Below are 22,402 nucleotides of genomic sequence, written 5' to 3'. Positions count from 1 at the left end.
CCAGAGGGGGCAGTAACGCAACTCAGAGGCACAGAGGCACCCTAAAGAAGAAATTGTTCCGGACACGTGGTGCAAAGTGGGTGTGTTCATTGCGCTGATGTAAACACAAAATACGCCTCACAGCTCGACGGATAATCGTGGTGGACTGAGCTGCTGAGGTTAACCCAGAAAGAGTCGTCGGCGGTGCGGAAAACCCTCCGTGTACGTCGCGTGTAATATGCTCTAAAGCACCGAGGGGGGCGCCATGGATTTCTACATCAACCTGAAGGTGAATTTCAGGGGAAATTCCAAGAATTTCCTGCTGTCGGGATCCGAGACCAAGAGCTGGGAGTCGATGGAGGCCATGGTAAGCAGAGACGAGCAGCAGGCCTGCTGTCAGACACGACGCCACACGCATGGCGCTCACGCAGCACACGGAGGGATGGGGGTTCAGGGGGCCCACAGGTGCTGACAGACACACGGGGCAAACGCTTACACCTCCGTGTGAGAGGTGCCGTGGGCCGCTGTGTGCTCACGGAGAGGATTACTCCAGCCCGAGCCGTCACGGTGAGCGGCCCAGCCCAGCGGGTGTGACGGCGACAGTGTGCGGGAAGTACCGGGAGTGCGTCACGTCGCGCAGACCTGTGTCCCGGCCCGCTTCGTGACGGGCCGCACTCATTTCGAGCAGCTCCACGGGCGGGCCGTGATCCCTGCTTAGACACTAGGCTGTTCAGGACGTGCTCGCCCCTCCAGACTGAGCCACACTGTTGTGCATGTCAGAGCGAAACACGCCGAATAATAGAAAAATCAGTGCGTGACCTTTAAGGCTCTGCGTGGGTCACAGTGGGCATCGGGGAGGTAAAGGCAACGCGTCAGACAGGCCCGTACACATTCCTGCGTTTTCTGCCCAGCGGTTTAACGTCACCACCAGCAACAGCGTAGCCAATTCACCGCCATGCGCAGTGGTTCACTCCGAGTGCAGGAAGTAAACAGACGAAACAACCACAAAGATACTCCACGGCTGCAGCACGCAGCAGGGGTGCAGGAGCTGTGTTTGTGTCCTCACTGCGAGCACGACACAGGCACACGCTCCTTATGTGTAACTAACGTTATGCTGCTTTCCTAACGTTGCCACAGAAAATGGAACAAATGGAAGCATTTCCACTGAGCTGGTGCATTTTAGTAACGCAGTGACAGATCCGAGGACAATAACCTGGAGGATGAAAGCCTGGCTGCATTTATTTATATCTGTTATCAAGTGTTGGTTTAATTCAGATACACGCACAGATTTCTCTAATATTTGCCACGTGTAGGACTTCGGCGTGTGGCGTAATAACCATAGGATAATATAGATGTGAATGACAGAGCTCAGCTCATTACTGTGTACTGTGTTAAATCTGTGAGTCTGACATGCACCTCCTCAGAAATGCAGCTACGCACTGCAAGGATGCAGATATCCAGAGCTGCAGTAGATCTGTTTGGCAGTGCAGAGTAACGGAGCCCTGAGCAAGAGCCCAGTTATATATGACTGGGACTGGAAATGCAGTAAGTCAGGAACAAGAAGGTGAAACAGGCTCGGAGCCCTGCATGGTCGGCTGTACCTGGAGCACATCATTGGTGTGAGTGCTGCTGAGTCACAGACGTTTGGCTGCTGAGACTGTTGCAACAGGTTTAGCATTCACTGTTTTTCATTTGATGCCGATCTGTGAAACAGTACGAGCTTATATGTGTTTGTGTCAAAGGCATGCACTGTGCTGCTCAGAGCATGTGAACAGCTAGCAGGAGCGTAGATGGAGGCCTGTGACCTGGTCCCTGTGGCTGAGGGATCATCCTCCTGATAGTAAACATACAGGAACAACTCCTCCCTCAGTCCCTCAGCAGCTGAAGCACTCGGCACACACAGTTGTGATGTCGTCCTCATTTACAATCATGGATCTGAATGTGTTCACTCTGTGCCTGATGTGTAAAGTATACACTTCATTTTATTGTTTTGCTATAACACCACAATAACAGTTATGTCAAGAGAGAGCACTTGTGTTACAGTGTGAGCGTAATCAGAGAGCTCGGTCCTGACAGGATGAAACCTCCGACAGCATCAGGCTCAGGAGGGGCAGCCACGGTCAGCAGGTCTGGGGAGGCCTGGGTGTGGGTGAAACACAAACTGCAGGAGATAAATCCACAGTTTTGTTCAAACACTCATGCAGCCGAAGATGTGACTGAGGTGCAGACACTCGGTGTCAGTGCACAGAGCTCAGCTGAAGTGTTACATTAACTGAATCAAGGCAGGAAACACCATCTGGTGACGTTCGTGGGCTTTTGCTCGAGCATTGATCGAGCTGTGATTGGTTGAGTGCAAAATATGCAAAAACAATTCTTCTATGTAAAACAGTTTTAGTGTGTGACCTTTCACCCTGTAGGACTGTGTGTAAGACTGGCTTTGAACCAGAAGTAAGCAGCAGCCCTCTGTGGGTGTGTGCTGCTGTCAGCTCTGCAGGATATGATGGGCTCATCATTCAAGACTTACCAGGAATGAAGTTCAGTAATGGATTCATAAGCAGTCAGTGTGGGGAGGCTCTCTGTTGCTACAGTGTTCTGGGTCAGGTCCAGATGTTTCCAGCCTAATTATAGAAGAGAATTATAACCGTCGAGTCCTGAAGTAATGACATGTTTTGAGTAGTTGTCTTGATGCATGCTCAGTCGTCCAGGTGAGCAAATCCCAAAAGGTTGTTTCTGTTTTCAGTGACTGCAGGTTTCCAACCTTATAAACAGCACATTTGCATAATGACTGACACTAGCACCACTGAAGGAACAGTGGGGTCAGTTTGTGACCATTGATATGCAAACTGTCATGATCATTGATCAGGGGCCACGAGTCTGAAAACATCCAGATGAGCAGAACCAGCTTTTGGGGCCAGACCAGCTTTGCAGAGCAGCCATTCAGAGCTATTGTGTAGCACCACACGTCTGAGATTTACAGTGAAGAAGTAAATAAGAGTTGACTTTGGATGTGGCAACATCTGTCTGTCTGTTACAGGTCAAGCGCTCCTTTGGCCTGTGCAGCCTGCAGCTGACCTACTTTGATGAGGAGAACGAGGAGGTAAGAGACTGAGGAGTGCCATACAAAGTGAGATTAGTGAGTAGGTACAGCTAACCTACAGCAGTAGAATGTGGTAGCCTAGCTGAATGACTGTGGTAAGTTGTGCCTATAACACTTTGCTCACATTCTGACCAGGATTCACTAACAAGTGAGCAGCCCTGTATGAAGGAGCGATCCTTTAACTCCAGGAGTTCCTCCATGTAACGCATTCTTAGCACATATTTATGTAACCGTCTTCTCCTTTTCTTCCCCCAGGTGTCCATTAACAGCCAAGGTAAGTGCACCTGGGCAGTCACATGATGCTACACATTAAACAAAGTCCAAATAAAAGTGCACTCATGTTAACGTTGGTCATTTCTGCTTGTGTTCCAGCTGAGTATGAGGAGGCTCTGAAGGTGAGCTCATTCACGGTTAAAGATTCAAGAAGTTTATTGTCATGTGCTCTGCAGAACACAGACGGTTATGCAGAGCACCTGCTTAGTCTGCAGGCTCCCTTCACACGACTACAAGAAAGTAATAATAGTAAAACAGTGCTTTGTGAATCCTGCAGCTTATATGTGGGTGTAAACAGAAGTTAGAGTGCGAGTAGTTGCAACACTGTCACAGTGCTAATATATACAGAGCGATATCAGGGTGTATATATGTACGAAAGGTGCAAATTTCCAGTTATGGATAAACAGTTGGACATAGGCAGTGGTTCAGTAGCCTGTGGATAGAAAGTGTTAGTGTGGTGTCCTTGCTTCCACACTCCTGTTCCTTTACAGTGCAGACGTGACGTGGAAAGCTTCTGTGGAGTGTTTGTTTGCTGGTGTCTTGGAGTGCTGTGTTAGCTCGTTGTGTAAGCAGCGCCTGTTTACTTTGCAACGTCAGCTAAGATGTATCGAACCCCCTCACATCCAGCTCCAGCACAGATCCCTGACCTGTGTATAGCACAGATCCACCTTCATTGATGGACAAGGCATAGAAAACAGAACTGGGTCTAACATGCAGCCCTGTGGAACTCCACAGTTATTCTTAGTGTATGAAGAAGACTCCAGATTTACGGAGGATATTTTCACGTCCCGCCCATGCTATCATCCGCCATAAGCTTCTATTTCATTGTGATGTGATATGAAGGGTGTGTCTTTACCATCTGTGATTATCTCTTTTATATTGAGATCATTTGGCCACATGTTTGGGTCGATAGCCACAGCTTTCCCAATCCTGATTCCAGGCTTCTCCACAACTTTGATCTGTTTAATTGATAAAGAAATAAAGTAATAATAGCCTACTGGTGTTTCTCTTCTTTCATGGTTTGTGCAGTTACATTTGACCCATGAAAATAAAGACTTCCTTATGATATAGTATCGCTGTGCTTACTGCTCTTCTTAAGTGAAGCATTTGTGTTGCCGGTGACGAATCTAGCGGAGAAACTGACGGCGTGTTTATTTTCCAGAGTGCGGTGAGGCAGGGGAACCGACTGCACATGAATGTGTACGAAACTCGAGGCCAGCCGACGAGGGTTGCCACCACCAAGGCCAGCGGAGCAGAACCCAAGAGGGGCTTCAGGCCCCCACAGCACTGCCCTTCACTTGCTCAGGTGGTCAGTCGCAAGGTCCAGGCTGCAGTGCCAGAACAGGGCATGGTAAGAGCCCAGCACAGGCTTCATTCTTACTGCATCTATCCACTGCTGCGCCCATATGTTTGCATGCACATAGATGATGTTCTTTTGTTGCTCAGGTGATCATGAAAGAAGTAAAAGGGACCAAAGAAGAAGACAAGACTCCTCCAGCCTGGTTCACCTCCTACATGGAGAAGGTAAGAACGTCCTGATGAGTGTCATAGCAGTAACTCCGCTAAACGACTGATGACTAAAGTGCTCGCTACTGCATTCAGTTTAAGGACCAGGTAGTTCGTGAGGCAGTGGAAAAGATCTGTCGGGAGTTTTCAGGACAGTGCTGCATCCACAAACCCCTGGGAGGGGGAGGAGGAGCAGCAGGAGGAGCTGGTGCAGCTGGTGGAGGTAGAGTGGAAGCTGTAGGAGGAGCAGAGACCCAGCAGGTCCCCGAGGTGTCCTCTTCCACTCTGCCTGGAGCTCCGTCCTCCTCAACTCCTCCCTGCTCGTCCTGCAGGGGGCAGACTACTGGAGGAGGCTATCAGTGCAGGTATGTGTTGTTGAGTAAGTTCAGTCTTTGGATTCTGCTTGTTGATTTATCTTTGTTGGTGAAAGACGCTGTCCCGGTGTCGCAGTAGGCCTGGGTTTAACTCTAACACTTGTCAGTGTACAAATGAATAAGCTGCAAAACGTTGTTACCAAGCAGAGCAGGGCGATGTGCCCCAAAATATTTATCACGATATGCATTTGAAAATTTGCAATAACGATGTAACTGACGATATAATTGACATGAGACAAAATACTTTACAACTCCACAACTTTGATGGGTTTTTTGCACTAATAATGTATTTTCACTTAAACAAGCAGCTGTTTTTTTATGTGTTATATAAAAGTTATATAAAAATGTAACAGTGCAAAGGCAAATTCTTGCTGACAGTTTAACCAAAAGGCATTTCCAGTGGAAACTGGCCGACATATCCTCAGCACAACCATGTATAACATCCACAGAACTTAAAAAGAGGTCATACACACACAATACGGTAATATTATGTTGAAGCACAGTACGTATCACTCCGCGAGGCTCCGCCTACGATAGCCGTAACGCTCCAACAATCCATCAAGCGGTGCGGCTTCGTAGCTTAGCAAACATTTGACAGATTTTCGAGCGCCGTGTACATAAAATCGTTTCGAGGTCAGTAAACACAACCAGAGTTCATACATAAGGCGCACGGGATTATAAGGGGCTCTGTCGACTTTCAGAAAAATCAAAGGATTGATTTTAAGTGCGCCGTATTTTCCAAACAACACGGTAATAACGACGGCCCGCTAGCATGCGCTACCAAAAATAGTGCTTTGTTGTGTATCTGACGGACGAAAGCTAAACCAGTTCCACACCAGTGAAGCTGCAGCATTTTTACAAACCAGTTCAGGTTCATCTGTTTCATTCAACGATCCGCTTTCGCTCTTCTCATTCTGCGTCGCCGCCATAGAGATTGACAGACCACGTGACTTTCGCGCATTGCATGCGGGGAACTCGTGGCAAAACAATCCAAGTACCTGCATCAAATGCAAGCATTTGCAGCACCGCAAAACGTTCATTCTTCGGATCCAATAAATTCTTGCTTTTTCTTTGCCCTCCAAAAAGGTATGCACAAAACGAAGGAGAACAATGCCGGTCCGTACAAAGACAGACTTGATGAAAAGTCAAAGACAAGATACGAGGAAAAAATCAAAGGAGTGAAAGGGTCAGACCCTGACGAGCACACAGAGGGACAAAAGACGTTAGCGTGCTGCCCAACTTTCACCACGCTCATATTTATAATCATACGGTTCTTGGAGTGAGCGCATACACTCATGAAGTTTAGTAACTTCAGGTCACTGCAACAAGCCCAGGTACAGTTTACCGCCGGATGGGTGCAGGACCTTGAAATGCACCGTGTAGAACGAAAGACCATCGTACGTATCATAAGTTTACCAGTCTCACAAATCGTCGTCATAAATACACATTCCTTAACCGTTTATTAATAGGACCTTTGAGCTCAACGGTAATTAATTAGTAGTGGAAATAATTTCTGGTAGCATCACAGAAATGTAGCAGTGACAATAATACTGTATGCTGTAATCGTACTGGGCAATTAGTGATACAAAAAACCTGTTTTATCCTGTGAATAAAAGTATATGTTTTTGTCAATGTACCATAATAACAGAAGTGAAACGCAATATTGTGTCAGGACAATTCACTATTTATGCACAATAAACAAAGGAGCATAGCGCGACAATTTCTGTTCAGCGCCAGACTTGCTTGTAACCTATATCACCAATTATGTTATGAAAATGACTCATTAACTACAACAGCAGACTGACCTTCGTGTAAATGCTTGGAGCAGACTAACCTGTGAGCTGGAGTGTTCTGGGACGTTATATTTGGTCTTTGAATGGCTGCAATCCAGTCGCGTCTTTGTTACTTCGGAAACATGGCTCGAACAATTTCTCTTCAACGACGTAATCCGATAACAACCGATCTCTTTACCCGTCGGCTTCCCGTGGCTGTCATGCGACCGGCTATTGCAGTTAATAATACAACAGCTTCTTGTGTTTCTTTTTATCGCTGTGTGACTGATTTTAATTGAAAGCCTGCGTGCGCTAGTACCTCTTGCCACGAGTTCCCAGAATCCTTTGCGGTTTTACCCCTGAGTGACGTCACATTTCCAATCTCTATGCTTTTTCCGCCATGTGCATATGTAAACAAAGGCACTGCGCATGCGTGTTTTACCCATATTCTATCGCCATATTTCATTTTCCCATCATTGCCCAAAGTTACACTGTTATTACCGTGAACGGTATGATATGGCCCAGCCCTATTATCAAGTGAACATTTACCCTGTGGCCTCGCTGCTGTAAAGGGAGGATGTTGGTGCTCTAACTTCAGCTCTGCACACAAACTGTTTGGTCACATTGTGCAGTTCCTTGCGTTCTCCTTGCATGCCAGGAGCTGTTATCTCTGCAGATTGTGAAGCTGAGTGCGTGCTCTTCATCACGGTGTCAGTTTTTAGATGCAGTCTCATGTTTCCTCTCATCCCTCTGGGCTGTTTCACTCCACAGCGTGTGCACCTCTTGTACTCTGTGCGAGCCCTGCAGCTTCTCCCACGATCCCAGTCACAATCTGGTGAGAGCCAGGACTCCCCTGTCCATCCCGGAGCACGGATCACCGGCCCCAGACCACAGCAGGTGTGACACAGCTACCGGACTTTAACACGTGTTCATATTTACCAAAAAGCACAAACTAGCTTCATATTATCAGCTTTACACACTAAATATTTAAAAACATGAATGTTTGTTTTAAAGATATGTGGTATGAGTGTGAGCTGATGCAGGGCTGTCTGAATCCAGTATGAAATGCTACACCTGGCTGTAGACATTCCCATAATGCTGATGTTACTTCATCTCGATCCATTGTTGTTTAGGTTCTACAGGCGGGGGGATCGCAGTTTCCGAAAGGCAGAGAAGCAGCGGCTGAAAGCCGAGAAGCGCCTGCTGAAAGCCGAGGTGAAGGAAATCCGGAAGCAGCTGAGGATGGAGAGGCGGGGCATACAGTGGAGCTCGTCCCATCGAGACGGAAGCTCCTCCCCCGTCCTCCTGCAGCCTCGAGCCACACAGCACAACAGCCCAGAGTAGGTCCCAACCAAGTTAGGCTGCAGGACGCACTTCAAATATCTCAGTGTCGATCTCCTCATGTGTGATTCCAGAGTAGCTCCAGAAACAAAGTCTGTCTTTATTCAAACATCAGCTCACACAGTCGAGTCACAGCGAGGCGCTATCAGCTCGTCAGGGGTCGGTGTGGACGAAATGCATTTCTGTGAGCCTGAAAGCTTTTGTCCACCTACTACGGCTTCCCCAAAAGTTGAAGCACATTTAAAGATGAATGGTGATCCTAGGTTGTTATAGTGCAATGAAGTGAATAGACTGTGGGAAAATATGGCAAGCAGACTGCAGCAGTCAATAAGGCGGTCCATTGTAACTGCTGCTCTGGGATGATGGGAGCTGAATGACGATATGAATGAGTTTAAAGTGAGACGTGATGAAGAATTTGAATAAAGGGGTTTTCCTCTTGTTGCCCAGGCGACCAAAGCGCCCCTGTCCCCTGGTGGTTCCTGCCATGACGGCAGCGTTTTTGGACGAAAACCTTCCTGACGGAACGCGTCTGCGTCCTGGGACCAAGTTTATCAAGTACTGGAAGATGAGGAACACTGGGACTCTCAGCTGGAGTGCTGAGACTAAGGTAAAGTCTCAAACAGCAGCTCATTAACAGCTTGGATTCTCCTGAGAGCACCTACACCAGAACGAGACCTGCTCGCCGTCTCAGAGCCGTGAATATCATGGACGCGTCCATGTGTGTACAGCACAGACGTGACCTGACGGTGTGCTGGCCACAGTGACGCAACTATATTATTCGACCCACCGTTAGATGTACTTTTTACATTTTGGGGGAAGTGTAACTGTTGGCTGGGTTGCCATAGAAACAGCTATACTCATGATCCCAGGTGATGAGCGTCACTGACCGGCGTGATTACCCAACCTTTGTAGTGAAATGTCATCACTGACTAACACAAATTCCATGCTCGTCGTCACATCTCATGAGTTTCAGGTTCATCCCTGGTGCTTTGTGTTTGAACAGGCTTAGTTCAGCCGTGCTTTGTGTTTCGTGTAAACAAACAGCAACCCTGTTTCACTGTGACCAACCAATCCCTCCTTAACAGTGTTAATAGTGTCAAACATTATTCCATCACGTTTAGCAGCAAAGTGCTGACATTTACTGACCACAGAGCGTCACTTTGCTCTTTGACCTCAACACCTGTGGGAGGCTTTGGTCCACTGTGCAAACTCCCACTAAGGAACCATTATATTATGTCTTGTTTGGTTCCTGCAGCTGAAGTTTATGTGGGGAAACCTGGCAGTGGGATCTGGAGACCGCTGGAGAGAAGTGGCAGTTCCCTTCCTGCAGCCGGGACAGGTGAGTGTGAGACATCCCACCGAGCTGTGGCACGTGTCCTCGTGAAGCACTGAAACAAGCGTGTGTGTGTGTGTGTGTGTGTGTGCGTGCAGGTTGGCATAGTGAGCGTAGCGCTGTGTGCGCCCACTGTGGAGGGCTCCTACACATCTCACTGGCGTCTGGCCCACGCTGGGGAGCAGTTTGGACCGAGAGTGTGGTGCAGCATCGTGGTCGACCCTCTGGCTCCAGCAGCCATGATGGCTGATGGGATCCTGGTTTCACCCTGTGTCACACCGCAGGTAGGACGAATGCAGTTCAGGGAGGCTGAAATCATTTGATGTAACCTTTATTCAAACTTTAACTCTGTAAGACATTCCTGCAGTTTAGCTAATTGGTGTGAGAGGGTTGGGGTGAGATCAAGGATGGTTGGTTTGTAAATTTCATACAAAACAAATTGAAGTTTAGATGGTTTAAAAATGAAATAAATTTCTGGATGTGCAAATTCACAAATGAGGTTGATGTGAATGTTTGCCTGCAGGGCAAGAACCCAGTAGCCAAGGATGGGAAAGCGTGTGCAGCTTCCAGGGAACAGCCGTTGTTGTCAGTGGACCAAGAAGAGTACTACATCCCGTCTGTAGACCTGCTCACTGCACAGGTAACCTGCTGTGATGCTCCTCCCCATCCTAGCAGCTAAACTTCAGTATGCTAACATCACGTTACTGTACGTATACTGCAGCTGACATGAAGCTGGAATAATAATAGCTCATATTTTATCTGTTTATTCAAATGTCCATGAATGTGCAGTGAAGCATCTGTTTGTACAGATCATAGCACAACCAAAGTAACTGCAGCTGTGTAAACTTGTTGCCTGTGAAGACTGGGACTGGTCCACACTGGCAGTCAGTGTGCTGCTCTGTCTTTGATAGTAATCAGTAGGGCTGGGTACCGGTGTCGGTTCTGACATAAACAGTAGTAACCAGACCGAAAAGCAGCGCACATTTCGCTGCTTTTTTTTCCTGAGCTGTGACACACTTTGGATTCTAGCCAATCATTTTACGTTTCCGAGGATAGTAGGCGGGTCCAGGTACGTACGTTCTTTTAGAGCAGAGCTACAGATTAAAAATGTCCAAGGCGAAGCGGTCAAAAGTCTGGCTGTACTTCACAGCAAAAGATGCAAACTCAGCAGCAACAAGTGCTTTAAGCTGATACTGTGATACTGTCAAAGGAGGTAACACCTCAAATCCCATGAAACACCTGGCGACGCATAGCGTTTTTTTAAAGCCGAGAAATGCGCCGTATTTGATAGCTTCCTGCGAGACCTCACACCGTGCACATCTGCTGCGGGTGTGGTGCCTGTTATCGGACCCGGAGCAACATCCCCCAAAAACCCGAAGAGGAGAGTCCTGGCCATTGTTTAAGCACTGCTTCCAGCCAAGAGTGATACCATATATGCCCCATAGCTGCAGAAAAGGCTAACATTGTTATCTTTTTACAAAAAACCAGCTGAACATGAGAGGTTTTTGGACAAAGTTTGTGTTCTCCATTCTTTAAGCACCGGTTTGAGCACCGTTTAAGCACCGGCACCGTTTCAAAAGTACCGGTTTGGCACCGGTATCGGATAAAACCTAAACGATACCCATCCCTAGTAATCTGTTTATGATACAGGCTGAAATGAACTGTGACAAACGAGCAACAACTGTAAATCTGCTTCCGTCTAAATTCACATTCAGAGTCCACGTGTCTCCATGGAGACAGACTTTTAGTCAAATTTATTGTCATCACAATAAACGAGCGACACGATCCTCCAAGTTTGTGGATGCGATAAATGAAGAATGAGGTGACAGAGCTTTTTAGTAGATACAGCTACGTCTGAGTGACAGCGTGGGGTTAGTGTAGTTGGTCCGTGCAGGCAGGGATCGAACCACCAACCTTCTAATTAGTAGGCGACCTGCTCTACCACCTGAGTCACACCAACCCCCGTTTGCTTTTGTAATTGCCTATGCAAGCCTGTGGGAGGGGCTTTTCAATCTGTTCCTCCAAAAACTCAGCGTAACGTGGCTTCACTGTGGGCCAAATGCTGATTGGCTGACAGCTGGATTGGTTTGCGAAACACAAACACTCACGTCCACTCCAGCTTAGACAGGGAGAGGCTGAGGTTTGCAGATTACACAGCAACTGGACTGAAAATCCGGCGCAGCAGGGCGGCGTGGCAGGGCGTGTGTGGAGCCATTAGAGCCGTCATTCACCTTCAAATTCACTGAAGTTATGCAAAGTCTCATTTCCCAGTAAAATATAAAGGAAAGGGGTGTGGCCTATGACTCGTACTTACTACAGGATGGCACTTTAACAGCAAAGTGACTCAGGCACTCAACAACCCTGCACTTATGTAGCAATAAGTTGAGTCCTCTGTTAACAAGAAACAAATGATTTGAAACATCATCATCTTCATTTATAAACTGGGGCTCTGCCTTGGATTGTACTGGTTTGGAGACAGGTCAGGTGACCTGTAGACTAGCCTTGTAATCTGTTACCTGTTGTTCATTTGTCAGGATCTTCTGTCTTTTGAGCTGTTGGATATCAACATCGTCCAAGAGTTGGAGAGCGCCCCCACCAACACGCCTGCTGGTAAGAAGAGAACAGCCAGAACACTCGTCCTGGTTAAGAGACACGTGTGTGCACTACAAGCACGTCAGTTATGTGAACAATAAAATAGTCAGATACAATCTGTTGCACCACAAATACCGACGTTCAAACTGTAACATGCAAAGACAGCAGATTTCTTTCAGACACGGCGAGCACAGCGTCCTCTGAGCAGTGGCAGCATCGGCCCGACACACTGACGGAGGCCGTCTGTGATTCATAGACGTTCATGTTTCTTTGACCTCGTAGTTTGATTAGCGTCAGGTGCTGTGACCCTGATCGAGTGGGGAAGCTGCAGACTGAGTTTGGTTAGACGCACCGCTTTCTGTGGCTTTGTGCAGTTCAGGTGCTAAACTGGTGTGTCTGCAGCCCACAGCTGATTCACTGGAAACACTCGGAGCGTAATAAATGACGAATGAGGCTGGAACATTTCAGTCTGCACATCAGAGACCGGTGCTCTCAGCTTCCAGACGCAGTGTTTTGACACAGAGCAGGTGACCAGGCTCTCTGAAGTGTTCCCCACGTCGGCTTCAAAACCACCGCAAATGTTACACTTTTGGAAAAACTGCCATTCGGTCTTCGTTCTGTCAGCCGGCTGTAAAAGTCCACGTGCTGTAAGAGCTCAGTGCTGTCTGTGTTTCTCCTCCAGACATCACACCCTGCATGTCCCCTCTGTCTCAAGATGGCCCTCTGCTGGACAAGGGCAGCCCCTCCTTGGGTCTGATTCAGGAAGAGACTGAAGTCATCAATAGCATCATGGGTAATGAAGTCCCAATCCTCCTCAGTGTTCTCCCAGTTTATTTAAAGGTTCTGTTGAAACTACAAGTACTCGTTAAAGAAGCCGCACCTGACTGACTTGATTCAGGTCCCTTGAAAAACCCTGTTTGGCTTCCCAGCATGCAATGGGGTGAAGGTTTTCTTCTAAGACTGTCCAGCTGTTCACAGCCATGCAGTTGGCTCTCTGACTGTGAGCAGCTGTCCTGCTGATACAGCTGTGTTCAAAAATGAAATGGGCGTGTCTTGACATTTGTTGTCTCGCTGCTGGTCCTCAGATGTCCCCCACGGGGTAGGACCTGGAGCTGAAGGGGGCGGAGTCCCAGCTCAGGAGGAAGGGGAGGATGACATCAGCGGTACTCAGTTTGTTTGTGAGACTGTGATTCGCTCGATGACCCTGGAGGAGGCCCCTGATCACATACCTCTGAGAGGATCCTGCCCAGGAACAGGAAAAGGTCAGTGACACGCCCTCGGCGCCGGCTCGTGCGTTTAAATGAATGATCATTTGTTTGGCTGGAACGCGTCCATGTTCACATACAGTCTGTTCTGGCTGGAACGTCAGACTGCAGCGTGATCTGCTGGTGTTTCACTGTGGTCCTCGTGTTTCCTTTCAGTGGTACGTCCAGCTGCTCAGGGCTCCTCCTCCTCGCTGTCCTGTCTGAGTAAAACGGTGAAAATGGAGGAGAGTCCCGACAGCTGCTCTAGCAACTCCAAGACTCCCATGAAACCCCTCGTTGGTCTGAAGGCGTCCATCCCTTCCCCACTGAAAGCCTCCCTGCCCACTCCAACGTCTGTGGCCCTGAACGTGCTGCCTGGCCCGAGCTCAGCACCGGGGCCGCTCCACGCTTCAGCCGGGACCGCCACGCTGCCCGAACACACCGCCACAGGTGACATTTTTAAGTTGATATGTTGACTCAAGCAGCTTCTCTGTGAGAAACAGCTGTTTGCACCAGTTTGGGGGTGAGCGTTGACCATTTGCAGACTGTATATAAAGTGGAGGCGGCGTCTAATTTGAGTGAAGATGTCACCGTATGACTGGGCTGGATTCAAGGACAGTGAGGTGTGATGGCGGCCTTGGTTTGTACGGGAGCAGACTTGAAGCTCTGGGTTGCAGCTTATGGTCAGCTCAGTGTTTGGGAGGACCTCTGGAAACTCTTTCAGCTAGCATCAGCAGGAGGGGCGCCACTGAAACCCCAGGCAGCGGTGCTAACGGGCAGCCAGCTGACATGTGCTGTGACAGCACAGTTGAGGGTCTGTGTGGAGCTCCTTCACCACAAACAGGAGGACTCTGTCGAGGAACAGCTGTTTATGCTTTAAATGTCAGCTAATTGCAACACTTTGTACGACTGGGGCCGATTATTGAAGAGCTCGTGTGTGAGGAGCAGCATTTTAAATTCTGGGTTTAACAGGAAGCAGTTTAGTTGCTACTATTTGACAACAAAGGCGACAAACCGGCTCACACAGGTTTCACCACGGTCATTCAGTTTAAACCCAAAGTGCTCCCACACTGCAGCCTCTGCGTTTGCCTTTGAATCCATTCCATCTGTTTTCCAAATCCCAACTTTCTGTGGCTTGCTACTCCTCACGGCGCTGTCATGCACCTGACATAAGACGCTAAGGAAACAAGAGGGGAGGGGTCGGTCGAGAAATCAGACAAACTGTGTGTAAGGCCCAGGTGGACGATAGGTGATCACTGGTGTTACAGCTGGGGGGGACGAGGCTAAGCACCAGGCTTTCAAATGAATGAACAGTCTGTCTGGTCTTTGGTTGATTGATAAGCTGGAAAATTGCTGCCACAAATAGAAAGACTCGATTTGTTGATCAATTTATTAAGTCATGTACTAACAGAAATGATTATGTTCCTTTAAATGAATCAAGAACCAATCACAGCAGATGGCCCCGCCCCTCCCTGAGCCTGGTTCTGCCGGAGGTTTCTTCCTGTTAAAAGGGAGTTTTTCCTTCCCACTGTCGCCAAAGTGCTGCTCATAGGGGGTCATATGATTGTTGTATGTATTGTTGTAGGGTCGACCTTACTATATTAAGCACCTTGAGGCGACTGTGTTGTGATCTGGTGCTGTGTAAATGAAACTGAACTGGACCTTTAATAATCCACATTTCTCTGCTTTACTCTCTGGTGCTGTTGTGGATACTGTATTGTTCTTTCTTTGTGATGTTTTTATGTTTAAGTTGTTTTCAGTCTGGCTGGGAGCTGGCTGGGAGCTGACTCAGTCTCTGGAGAGCCCCGTTTTGGGGGGTTTAATAAATTTGTCCAGATTTCTAGAAGTGCGATGGTCTTGCTCCTGCTTCAAGTCTAAGCTAGGCTCCAGCTAGCTTATGTGTTAAAACCTTGTGCACCTTTCTAAAAATCAAGCTACGCATCAGGTCCACACACTACACACCCTCAGGTCCTCTTTTATGTTTCTAGCTTCTGCCGCCATTTTTGGGCACGACAGAAGTCGAAGCGAAGCTTGAACCTCTGTGTCATGAGTGGGAGTGAAGCATGTGTCCCAGCATGTGTCCCAGCATGTGTCCCAGCATGTGTCCCAGCATGTGTCCCAGCATGTGCACAGCAGCCAGTCACACCCAGCATTTGCTTCCTTGGTCTCATCACAGGTGAAGCTGAGGAGTCGCACATGGAGAGCATCTGTGTGGAGCCCAGAGTGAGGGAGAAGCAAGAAGAGGAGGAGAAGAGGGATGTAATGAGGAGTCGCTCCTCCTCCACGTCCTCCGAGGATTACATCATCATCCTCCCCGATTGCTTTGACACCACTCGGCCCCTGGGAGAGTCCATGTACAGGTAGGAGCCGTGGCTTTGGAGTGTGTGGGAGAACCCTCGGCTGTGGGACAGTAATCAGTGCTTTCACTTTTTCTTTGTTCTCGGTCCCGCTGCAGCTCTGCTCTGTCCCAGCCCGGAGACGTCCAAGCCAAGACCGACACAGACCCAGATACCCCCTCAGCTGAGCGTCGGGACAGTGCCGCAGGAGAGGGGGAGGCGGACGAGGTGGATGAAGCGGCTCCAGGAATGGAGCTGTCAGGAGCCAGCAGTGCCAACGATATGCTGTGTACATCCCAGACGCTGGACGATGAGCCGCTGACTCCTGAAGTAGTCACCCCGCCTCAAGCTGTCGTCACATCACAGTAAGCATGAGAACGTTTCCTCAGGAAAGCTGGTCTTTTCCTCAGACCGACCGCTCCACTGCTGCACCACATCTGCACCACAGTAGCGCCATTCATTTACAGCGTTTCAGGGCTAGACCTTCATCAGGCAAAGGAGATTACTAATGCTTTCTTTCCTGCTTGTGTACAAATGATCACCTGTCAGTCACAAAATAGCTACCAAAATATGTTAGATGGTGTGCCGTATCATATAAAAACATTTTTCCTTCATTTAAACAAGATTCAAATACAGCGAGCCGAGTCATGAAGCTAATGAAGCGGCACAGGCGTTGTTGTTGTGCGGACAGTAAATGAGCGACGCAAACATGTTTGTGTTTGACAGCCCAGAGAGCAGCGCAGAGAGAGAGGAGGAGGATGCCGGCGCTGAGGAAGGAGCGCAGGGTTCAGAACTGCACCAGACTGAGGACGGTAGGCTCCTTACTGGGTCTCACTGTCACTTCAGTCACAGTACCACTCTGATGAAGTCCACGGTGATCGCATCGTTCTGTCTTGCAGAAGCAGCTCCTGAGCGCGCTCAGACTGATCCTGAAGCTACTGACACGGAGAAGAACGACCCCGAGGACCCCAGGTCTCTCTCTCTCACACACACACGCACACACACACACACGCACACACGCGCACACACACGCGCGCACACACACGCGCGCACACACACACGCGCACAATGAAGCTATCACGTTTTTATTCGTCCATCCATCCGTTGGCTAGGTTTGGTTTATCGTGCAGAGCCTACATGATGCAGCTTCTTTCAGTTTGTTTTTCAACTTCCTGTATCTGCTCTTCAGTATGGAGCGTGCACACCACTGATACTACAAATCTCAGACATCAGAGTCGCGCCATCATCCGATCACTTTGAATGTAGCTTCTAATAGAAACGGACAAACGCAGGCTTCCAGGAGACGGGAGGCAGATTATCTGCTCGCTAACATAAAAGCTAAATAATGTCTTCATGTTAAAGTAGTGAGACTGTAACAAGCTGCCAGTCCAGCTGCCTGCTGCTGTTTGTCCGAGTTTCCCAGGCTCACAGGACGATTCGCTGCCTTTGAGGCTCAGAAAGTGAAGTTAGTAATGTACAAAGGTTCAAATGAAGCTGATTGAACTGCAGTGCTGTTCGAAGTATGACTGTGCAGGCAGAGTCCTCACAGGTCAGCCTGAGGTCAGGTTAAGGTCAGCTCAGACGCACATACGTACAGGAGTCGTCTCACCGTGGCTCTGCTGAGAGCCTGGCCCATCGTTGTGCTTCTAAATCCCAGCTGCCAACTAAGACAGAAGCAGAATAATGTTTTGGCCCCCCGAGTAGAATGACGAGCACTAACAGTTTGGAGGCAGCATGAAGTCCAAGGATGCTTTCTGGTTTCTGTTTGCTGCTGTAACCTTTCCCCTTGCAGACAGCTCATAAATAAATTCACATCCATGAATCGTAAACACTGATAAGAGAGAACAAAAGGATTAACTCTCCAAATGTTTGCCCTCCTCAGGCAGCAAGGCCTCACCGGCGGCCTGGTGAAAGGAGCTCTGTCAGTAGCTGCCTCTGCCTACAAAGCCCTGTTCACCGGACAAGGCCCCACACAGGTGACACATTTAGCAGCTTTTTTCTCCCATATTCACATTTGTGTGTTTTGGAGTTTCAAGCCTATTTTCCAGTGTTGAAGCAAACGTCACAGCCCAGGTTTGAACTCTTTTCTCTGCATGATAGCGATGCAACACGTAGGCGACACAGTTGTGGGGCTACACTTACATTAATCAGTCCAATGCAAAGCTAATTGCACTACCTTGGAACGGCTTTTAAGCTGGGGCTGCATCCCTAATCCAGGAGAGCAGGAGCCAGCTGGCGAAGGTGCTCCCTGATCAGACGGTGCTCCCGATGCTCGATCAGTTCCTGACGAGGGGACGCCACGCAGTCGTGACATGTTGCACTCTGCTTTTATTTACATTGTACACAGCATGTTGTCAGCAGTCAGACCTTCAAACACTTCAGATACAGACTCATTCAGGCCTGTGCGGTAATCAGTAGCTGGCTCGCTCGACTGATCCGATCTTGTTTCCACCCAGCCTCCAGTGGATGCATCCACCCAGGACACCATGATGGCCGTGCTGGTGGAGATGGGTTTTGCAGACCGCTCTCTGAACCAGCGTCTGCTAAAGAAACACAACTACAACCTGCTGGACGTGGTCAACGAGCTCGTTCAGATGACCGACCATGACTGGTACTCTACACGCTACTGATGACGAGGAGGCCAAACTCTTCCTCCTTCTTTTCAGCTCTCCACTAATTTGCCCTTTTGGACCGAGGATTATACTACGAGCTTGTCAGGGGACATTCCAGCAGCCCTGGATCCTCCAGCGGACCATCACCCACCCACTGTCTGTAGTTTTAGTACTTTCAGCGTAGATCTTGGTAGTTACAGGTTTTCTTTGCATATCTGTCTAAGAAAGGTGAAAACAGGCATTCTAGGTCTTCAGATGTGAATCACACCACATGCTAACATCATGGATTTTAACGAAGTGTGAAGCGTGAAAGCATTCGCTTCCATCAAACCTGAGCTAAAGTTGTGTTGGCTGCAGAAACTCCACGGTTGCTGTACCTGCTCCTGTTGGTTGCAGGGATCCCAAAAAGCTACAGACGGCACCCTCACGCGTTTCCTTTGCTCAAGTCCACAGCAGCAGACTCTCACAGGTCGCCTACCGAACCCGCTCGCTCAGAACATCTTTGGGCTAAAGGAAAATGCAGCTTCGTGCTGATGGTCCTGCTGAGGCATCAAGTCATCTCATCTCCTCAGAGTCTCGTTCGCCTCGTCCAGTCGGCTCCATCACACCAGCTGGTGGTGCATGTTTCTGCGTATTGTGGTGACGACTGTAACAAGCAGCTCGACTGGTAGTGAGCTGATGCTGTTCACGAAGCTAGCATTGTTTGCAAATTTCCTTTGGTTAGATATCATTGGCCTGTGTCCCAGAGCAGGCCCACACAGCTCGTCTGCACAGTGTCAGCTGCAGGTTTGCTTCTTTCTCTTTTATTTGAGCAGCCATTCCAACAGCTACTAATAACTTTATTATCGGGTTGTAAATAATCACACTGACTGTAGGTAAGCAGAACTGGTCAGGTGACGTAGTGTGTGTGAGGCTTTACTGTATAAAATCTGACCCTTTGGTGTTTCCAGAGCTCCAGCTGGAGGAGCAGGACTGCTGCGACACATTCGTGTTGATGTGACTTGTGATGATGAATGCAATGAAGTACTTTGATGTTTAAATAGCCGTGCTATTCAAAACACACATTCCCCCTTTTTTGAGTCGGTTTCCCAGAACTCGCACACGTGCTGAGCCCAGATCATCTGAGTGACGCTCTTCATGCTGGTAACGACGTGTGTGATGAGCTTTTTGCAGCGTGCCGTTTTGGTTGCGCGTTGCCTTTGTCCTGTAACTTTAGTCCATCACTGGGATTTTCTCATATACACTAAATACAACATGTGTGCATCACCTGTTTTAGAGAAGTCACTGGAAACCACTCAGTGTAGCTGAAACTGAGCCGGACTGTTAGCTGGTGTGTGATTTACTGCTGTTGTGAGTCAGTGGTGGTGAACAGACTTCACTGTCCCACTGCATGATGGTTAACTAGCTAATCAACCAGGTTTGTTCAGCACTCAGAGCTGCAACCTCGCGGAGAACCAGTTTACCCAGAGCTGCTGTGGAAACACACCAGTTCCTCTGCATAGAGCGATCGTAGCTAAACTTGATGAGCAGCAGCGTACGTTCTTCCTTTCCTGTCCTCTGCGCGTCCCATCTTCTTATTTCCCACCCATGTTTACATGCTTCTGCTGTTTTGAATGGAGACGCAGTTTTGTGGCTTTAGACGAAGTTCATTATCAGCTGTTTGCTTTCAGTTCTCCCATCAGATGAAGGATTTAAGATGGGCGGACGGCGAGCGGGCACGACATGCTTGCCTGTTCGGTTTGTGGTACGTCTGCTCATTAGGGTCAGCTGAGGGGCCCGGGTGATGGCGACTTGATTTCAGCATTAAGGTTTGGTAGCTATAGTAACACCTTTGGAAATGGATTTCCCTCCATCCACTAGAGAAAGTTCCAAAGAGGTGTGCGGGTCACGAGGGGCTCGTTGCCACGCTTGTTGTGAATCCCAGACACACGTGGTGCTGCAGACGTTGGCGGGCTCGGTCAGGTGTGCACAGTAAGGTCGCTGCTCCTTCCTTTTGCTCGTAGCTGGACCCTGAGCTGACTTCATTAGTAAAGTAGTGGGCTGAGTTTAAGTTCTGCTTTGACTGCTTGAAGGCTGTTTGTAAGTCTGACGGCGTGTCTTTAGGTGTGCTAGTTAAAGCTGCTCTGCAGTTTTAGTCTCATACTTTGTAATAACAGATGTTTTGTTGGTGTGGTGCGATACGCTGCGTGCTTCTATACTTTATGCCGTTACACCTCACGTCACATGGTACCCTGTCTGTGTCGGTCTGCACTGGTGTGTGGTTGATGCAACATGTCTGTGCAGAAAGCAACAGTGTGGGTGGAGCCTGAGGCAGACGTGCAGGTCACATGCTGGGTGGTTGAAACGATTTAAAGAACAGCATGAGCTCTGTGTTCTAACTTTTGTCTTTCCTGCTGCTGCCTGAAGGACCAGAGGTACAGCCCCCACACTGGGCCACGTTTTTGACTCAAACAGCTCCGGACGTCTCGCACGGATGTTTAGATTTTTCATCAGTTTTAGGCATTCATTATTTCTTTTATATTAGCGTTTCATAAATCATGCTGTCGGGTTTCACCCTCTCGGATAGGTAATTAATTTGAAAGGTAAGAATAAAAGTGTCCTGCCACAGGTTCAGTGTGGCCTGCTTCAAATGAAGGTCAGGTGTGTGCCGTGTGTCATCGTGCTGAAATGAGTCGTCATGTGTGCCAGAAGCTGTGGTTGGATGAAATATGTTCAAATTGGGGAAGATGTATTTATGGGGGAAGAAAAACGGGGGATGGCTCTTTGCTTTTTTCTGTGTTGCACTTTATGAATATTGTATGATGTACAAATCAATGTCTCCAATTAAATGCATTACACCCACCTGAGGCTTCTGCTTCGTGTGTTAGAAGCATCACGTGCAACTAAAAAGGTCACGTTTGTGATGTCACCTGTAAATAGAAGCAACAAACATGCTAGATGAATGTCATCATATATCTTTCACAGTGTCAAAGATGGGACTGTTGAGCGTCTTTGAGCAAGTATCTTGTAACACTGTAGCTCCTTTTTAAACAGGAAGTGACCTCTGACAGAGGCGGGTTTAGGCTGAGGAGGAGAGAAAAAGAGTAACTGAGGAGAGTTTGGATCTCACGTCCATCAGAGGTGGAGGAGGAACAGTGCTGCTGGTAGCATCAAATACTACTCTGGGATTATTCTGATTATGATTTTTTAATTCTGTTGAAATAAGATCTTGACTTTCACGGCCTCATAAAAGTGGGAAAATTCTCTATGGACAGCCAAACCCTTACAGCCGCCTTTCAGTAGGAACATCGCTTATTTAACCAGGGGAGCCAGAAGCAGCAGGAGCAACCACAGCAGTGCTCACTGAAAGCATGTACTCAGCATTGTCATCAGGTAAGGCTAGATGCTGGAGAAGAGCATGTCCTGCAGTGTGAGTAGTGCCACATACGTGTTAAACAAAGCTGTTCATGAATCATTGAGTTAAAGTCTGACTGTGATGATCCTACCCGACAGTCAAAGATGCACAAAGCTGAGGCTTTATTCGAATACCACAACAGGGCTGAGCTTTCCCAATTTTAGCAATAATCCTCTTCTTTAGACATAAATCGTTTTTATGCAGCCACATGATGCCCACAATGTTCTGAAAACCGGGAGATTTTGTTCTCACGCTGCCACGTTTCACTGATAAACACAACAAGTCATTTCAAATAAACTAATTGTTCATTAGACACTAAAACGGACTCCGCGTGGGCACACCCACTCCGGCCTGAGTGGTAAATGGTAAGTGGACTGCACTTTTATCTACGCTTAAGCAGCTTCTTTCACACCACAACACGCACTGTGATGGAGACGCTGGAGGCAGCTACGGGTTCAGGAGCCTGGAGGAGTCACAGATCAGACCACTGACCAAGCCCACCACCTGAGACACAGCTGCCCCTAAGTGTGGGTTCCACCCTAACCCACT

General features: G+C 48.4%; 1 protein-coding gene and 1 long non-coding RNA gene across 6 annotated transcripts in view; one reads left to right on the top strand and one right to left on the bottom strand.

Annotated features, from left to right (window-relative positions):
* Positions 1 to 22,402, bottom strand: part of LOC146670765 (uncharacterized) — a 428,660-nt gene that overhangs the window by 112,003 nt on the left and 294,255 nt on the right. The gene's annotated exons all lie outside the window — the stretch shown is intronic.
* On the top strand, positions 83 to 21,299 carry nbr1b (NBR1 autophagy cargo receptor b). Of its 5 annotated transcripts, XM_085402850.1 has the most exons (23): positions 84 to 346; positions 3,014 to 3,076; positions 3,332 to 3,350; positions 3,449 to 3,471; positions 4,512 to 4,700; positions 4,796 to 4,873; positions 4,952 to 5,220; positions 7,773 to 7,898; positions 8,135 to 8,341; positions 8,790 to 8,949; positions 9,598 to 9,681; positions 9,774 to 9,959; positions 10,199 to 10,315; positions 12,210 to 12,285; positions 12,950 to 13,060; positions 13,353 to 13,529; positions 13,689 to 13,961; positions 15,688 to 15,871; positions 15,967 to 16,212; positions 16,574 to 16,659; positions 16,747 to 16,819; positions 17,730 to 17,823; positions 18,304 to 21,299. In XM_085402850.1, exons 1-23 carry the CDS (start codon positions 245 to 247, stop codon positions 18,475 to 18,477), a joined length of 3,117 nt encoding a protein of 1,038 aa, XP_085258976.1. In that variant the 5' UTR covers positions 84 to 244; the 3' UTR covers positions 18,478 to 21,299. The 5 variants fall into 5 exon arrangements, with proteins under 5 accessions (XP_085258978.1, XP_085258980.1, XP_085258981.1 ...); XM_085402852.1 differs by lacking the exon at positions 12,950 to 13,060 and having other exon boundaries at positions 83 to 346; XM_085402854.1 differs by lacking the exon at positions 13,689 to 13,961 and having other exon boundaries at positions 83 to 346.

Source organism: Rhamphochromis longiceps, linkage group LG4 (genome assembly GCF_057381845.1).
Source record: "Rhamphochromis longiceps isolate RC_006_pf linkage group LG4, R_longiceps_female_GT1.1, whole genome shotgun sequence".
NCBI classification, from domain to species: Eukaryota; Metazoa; Chordata; class Actinopteri; order Cichliformes; family Cichlidae; genus Rhamphochromis; species Rhamphochromis longiceps.
This window is presented reverse-complemented; position numbering and strand designations above follow the sequence as displayed.

Coding starts and splice junctions, on each gene's coding strand:
- nbr1b (XM_085402850.1), top strand. CDS start 245: ATGGATTTCTACATCAACCTGAAGGTGAATTTCAGGGGAAATTCCAAG. Junction 4,701..4,795: donor CAGTGCCAGAACAGGGCATG/GTAAGAGCCCAG, acceptor TTTGTTGCTCAG/GTGATCATGAAAGAAGTAAA. Junction 16,820..17,729: donor AACGACCCCGAGGACCCCAG/GTCTCTCTCTCT, acceptor TGCCCTCCTCAG/GCAGCAAGGCCTCACCGGCG.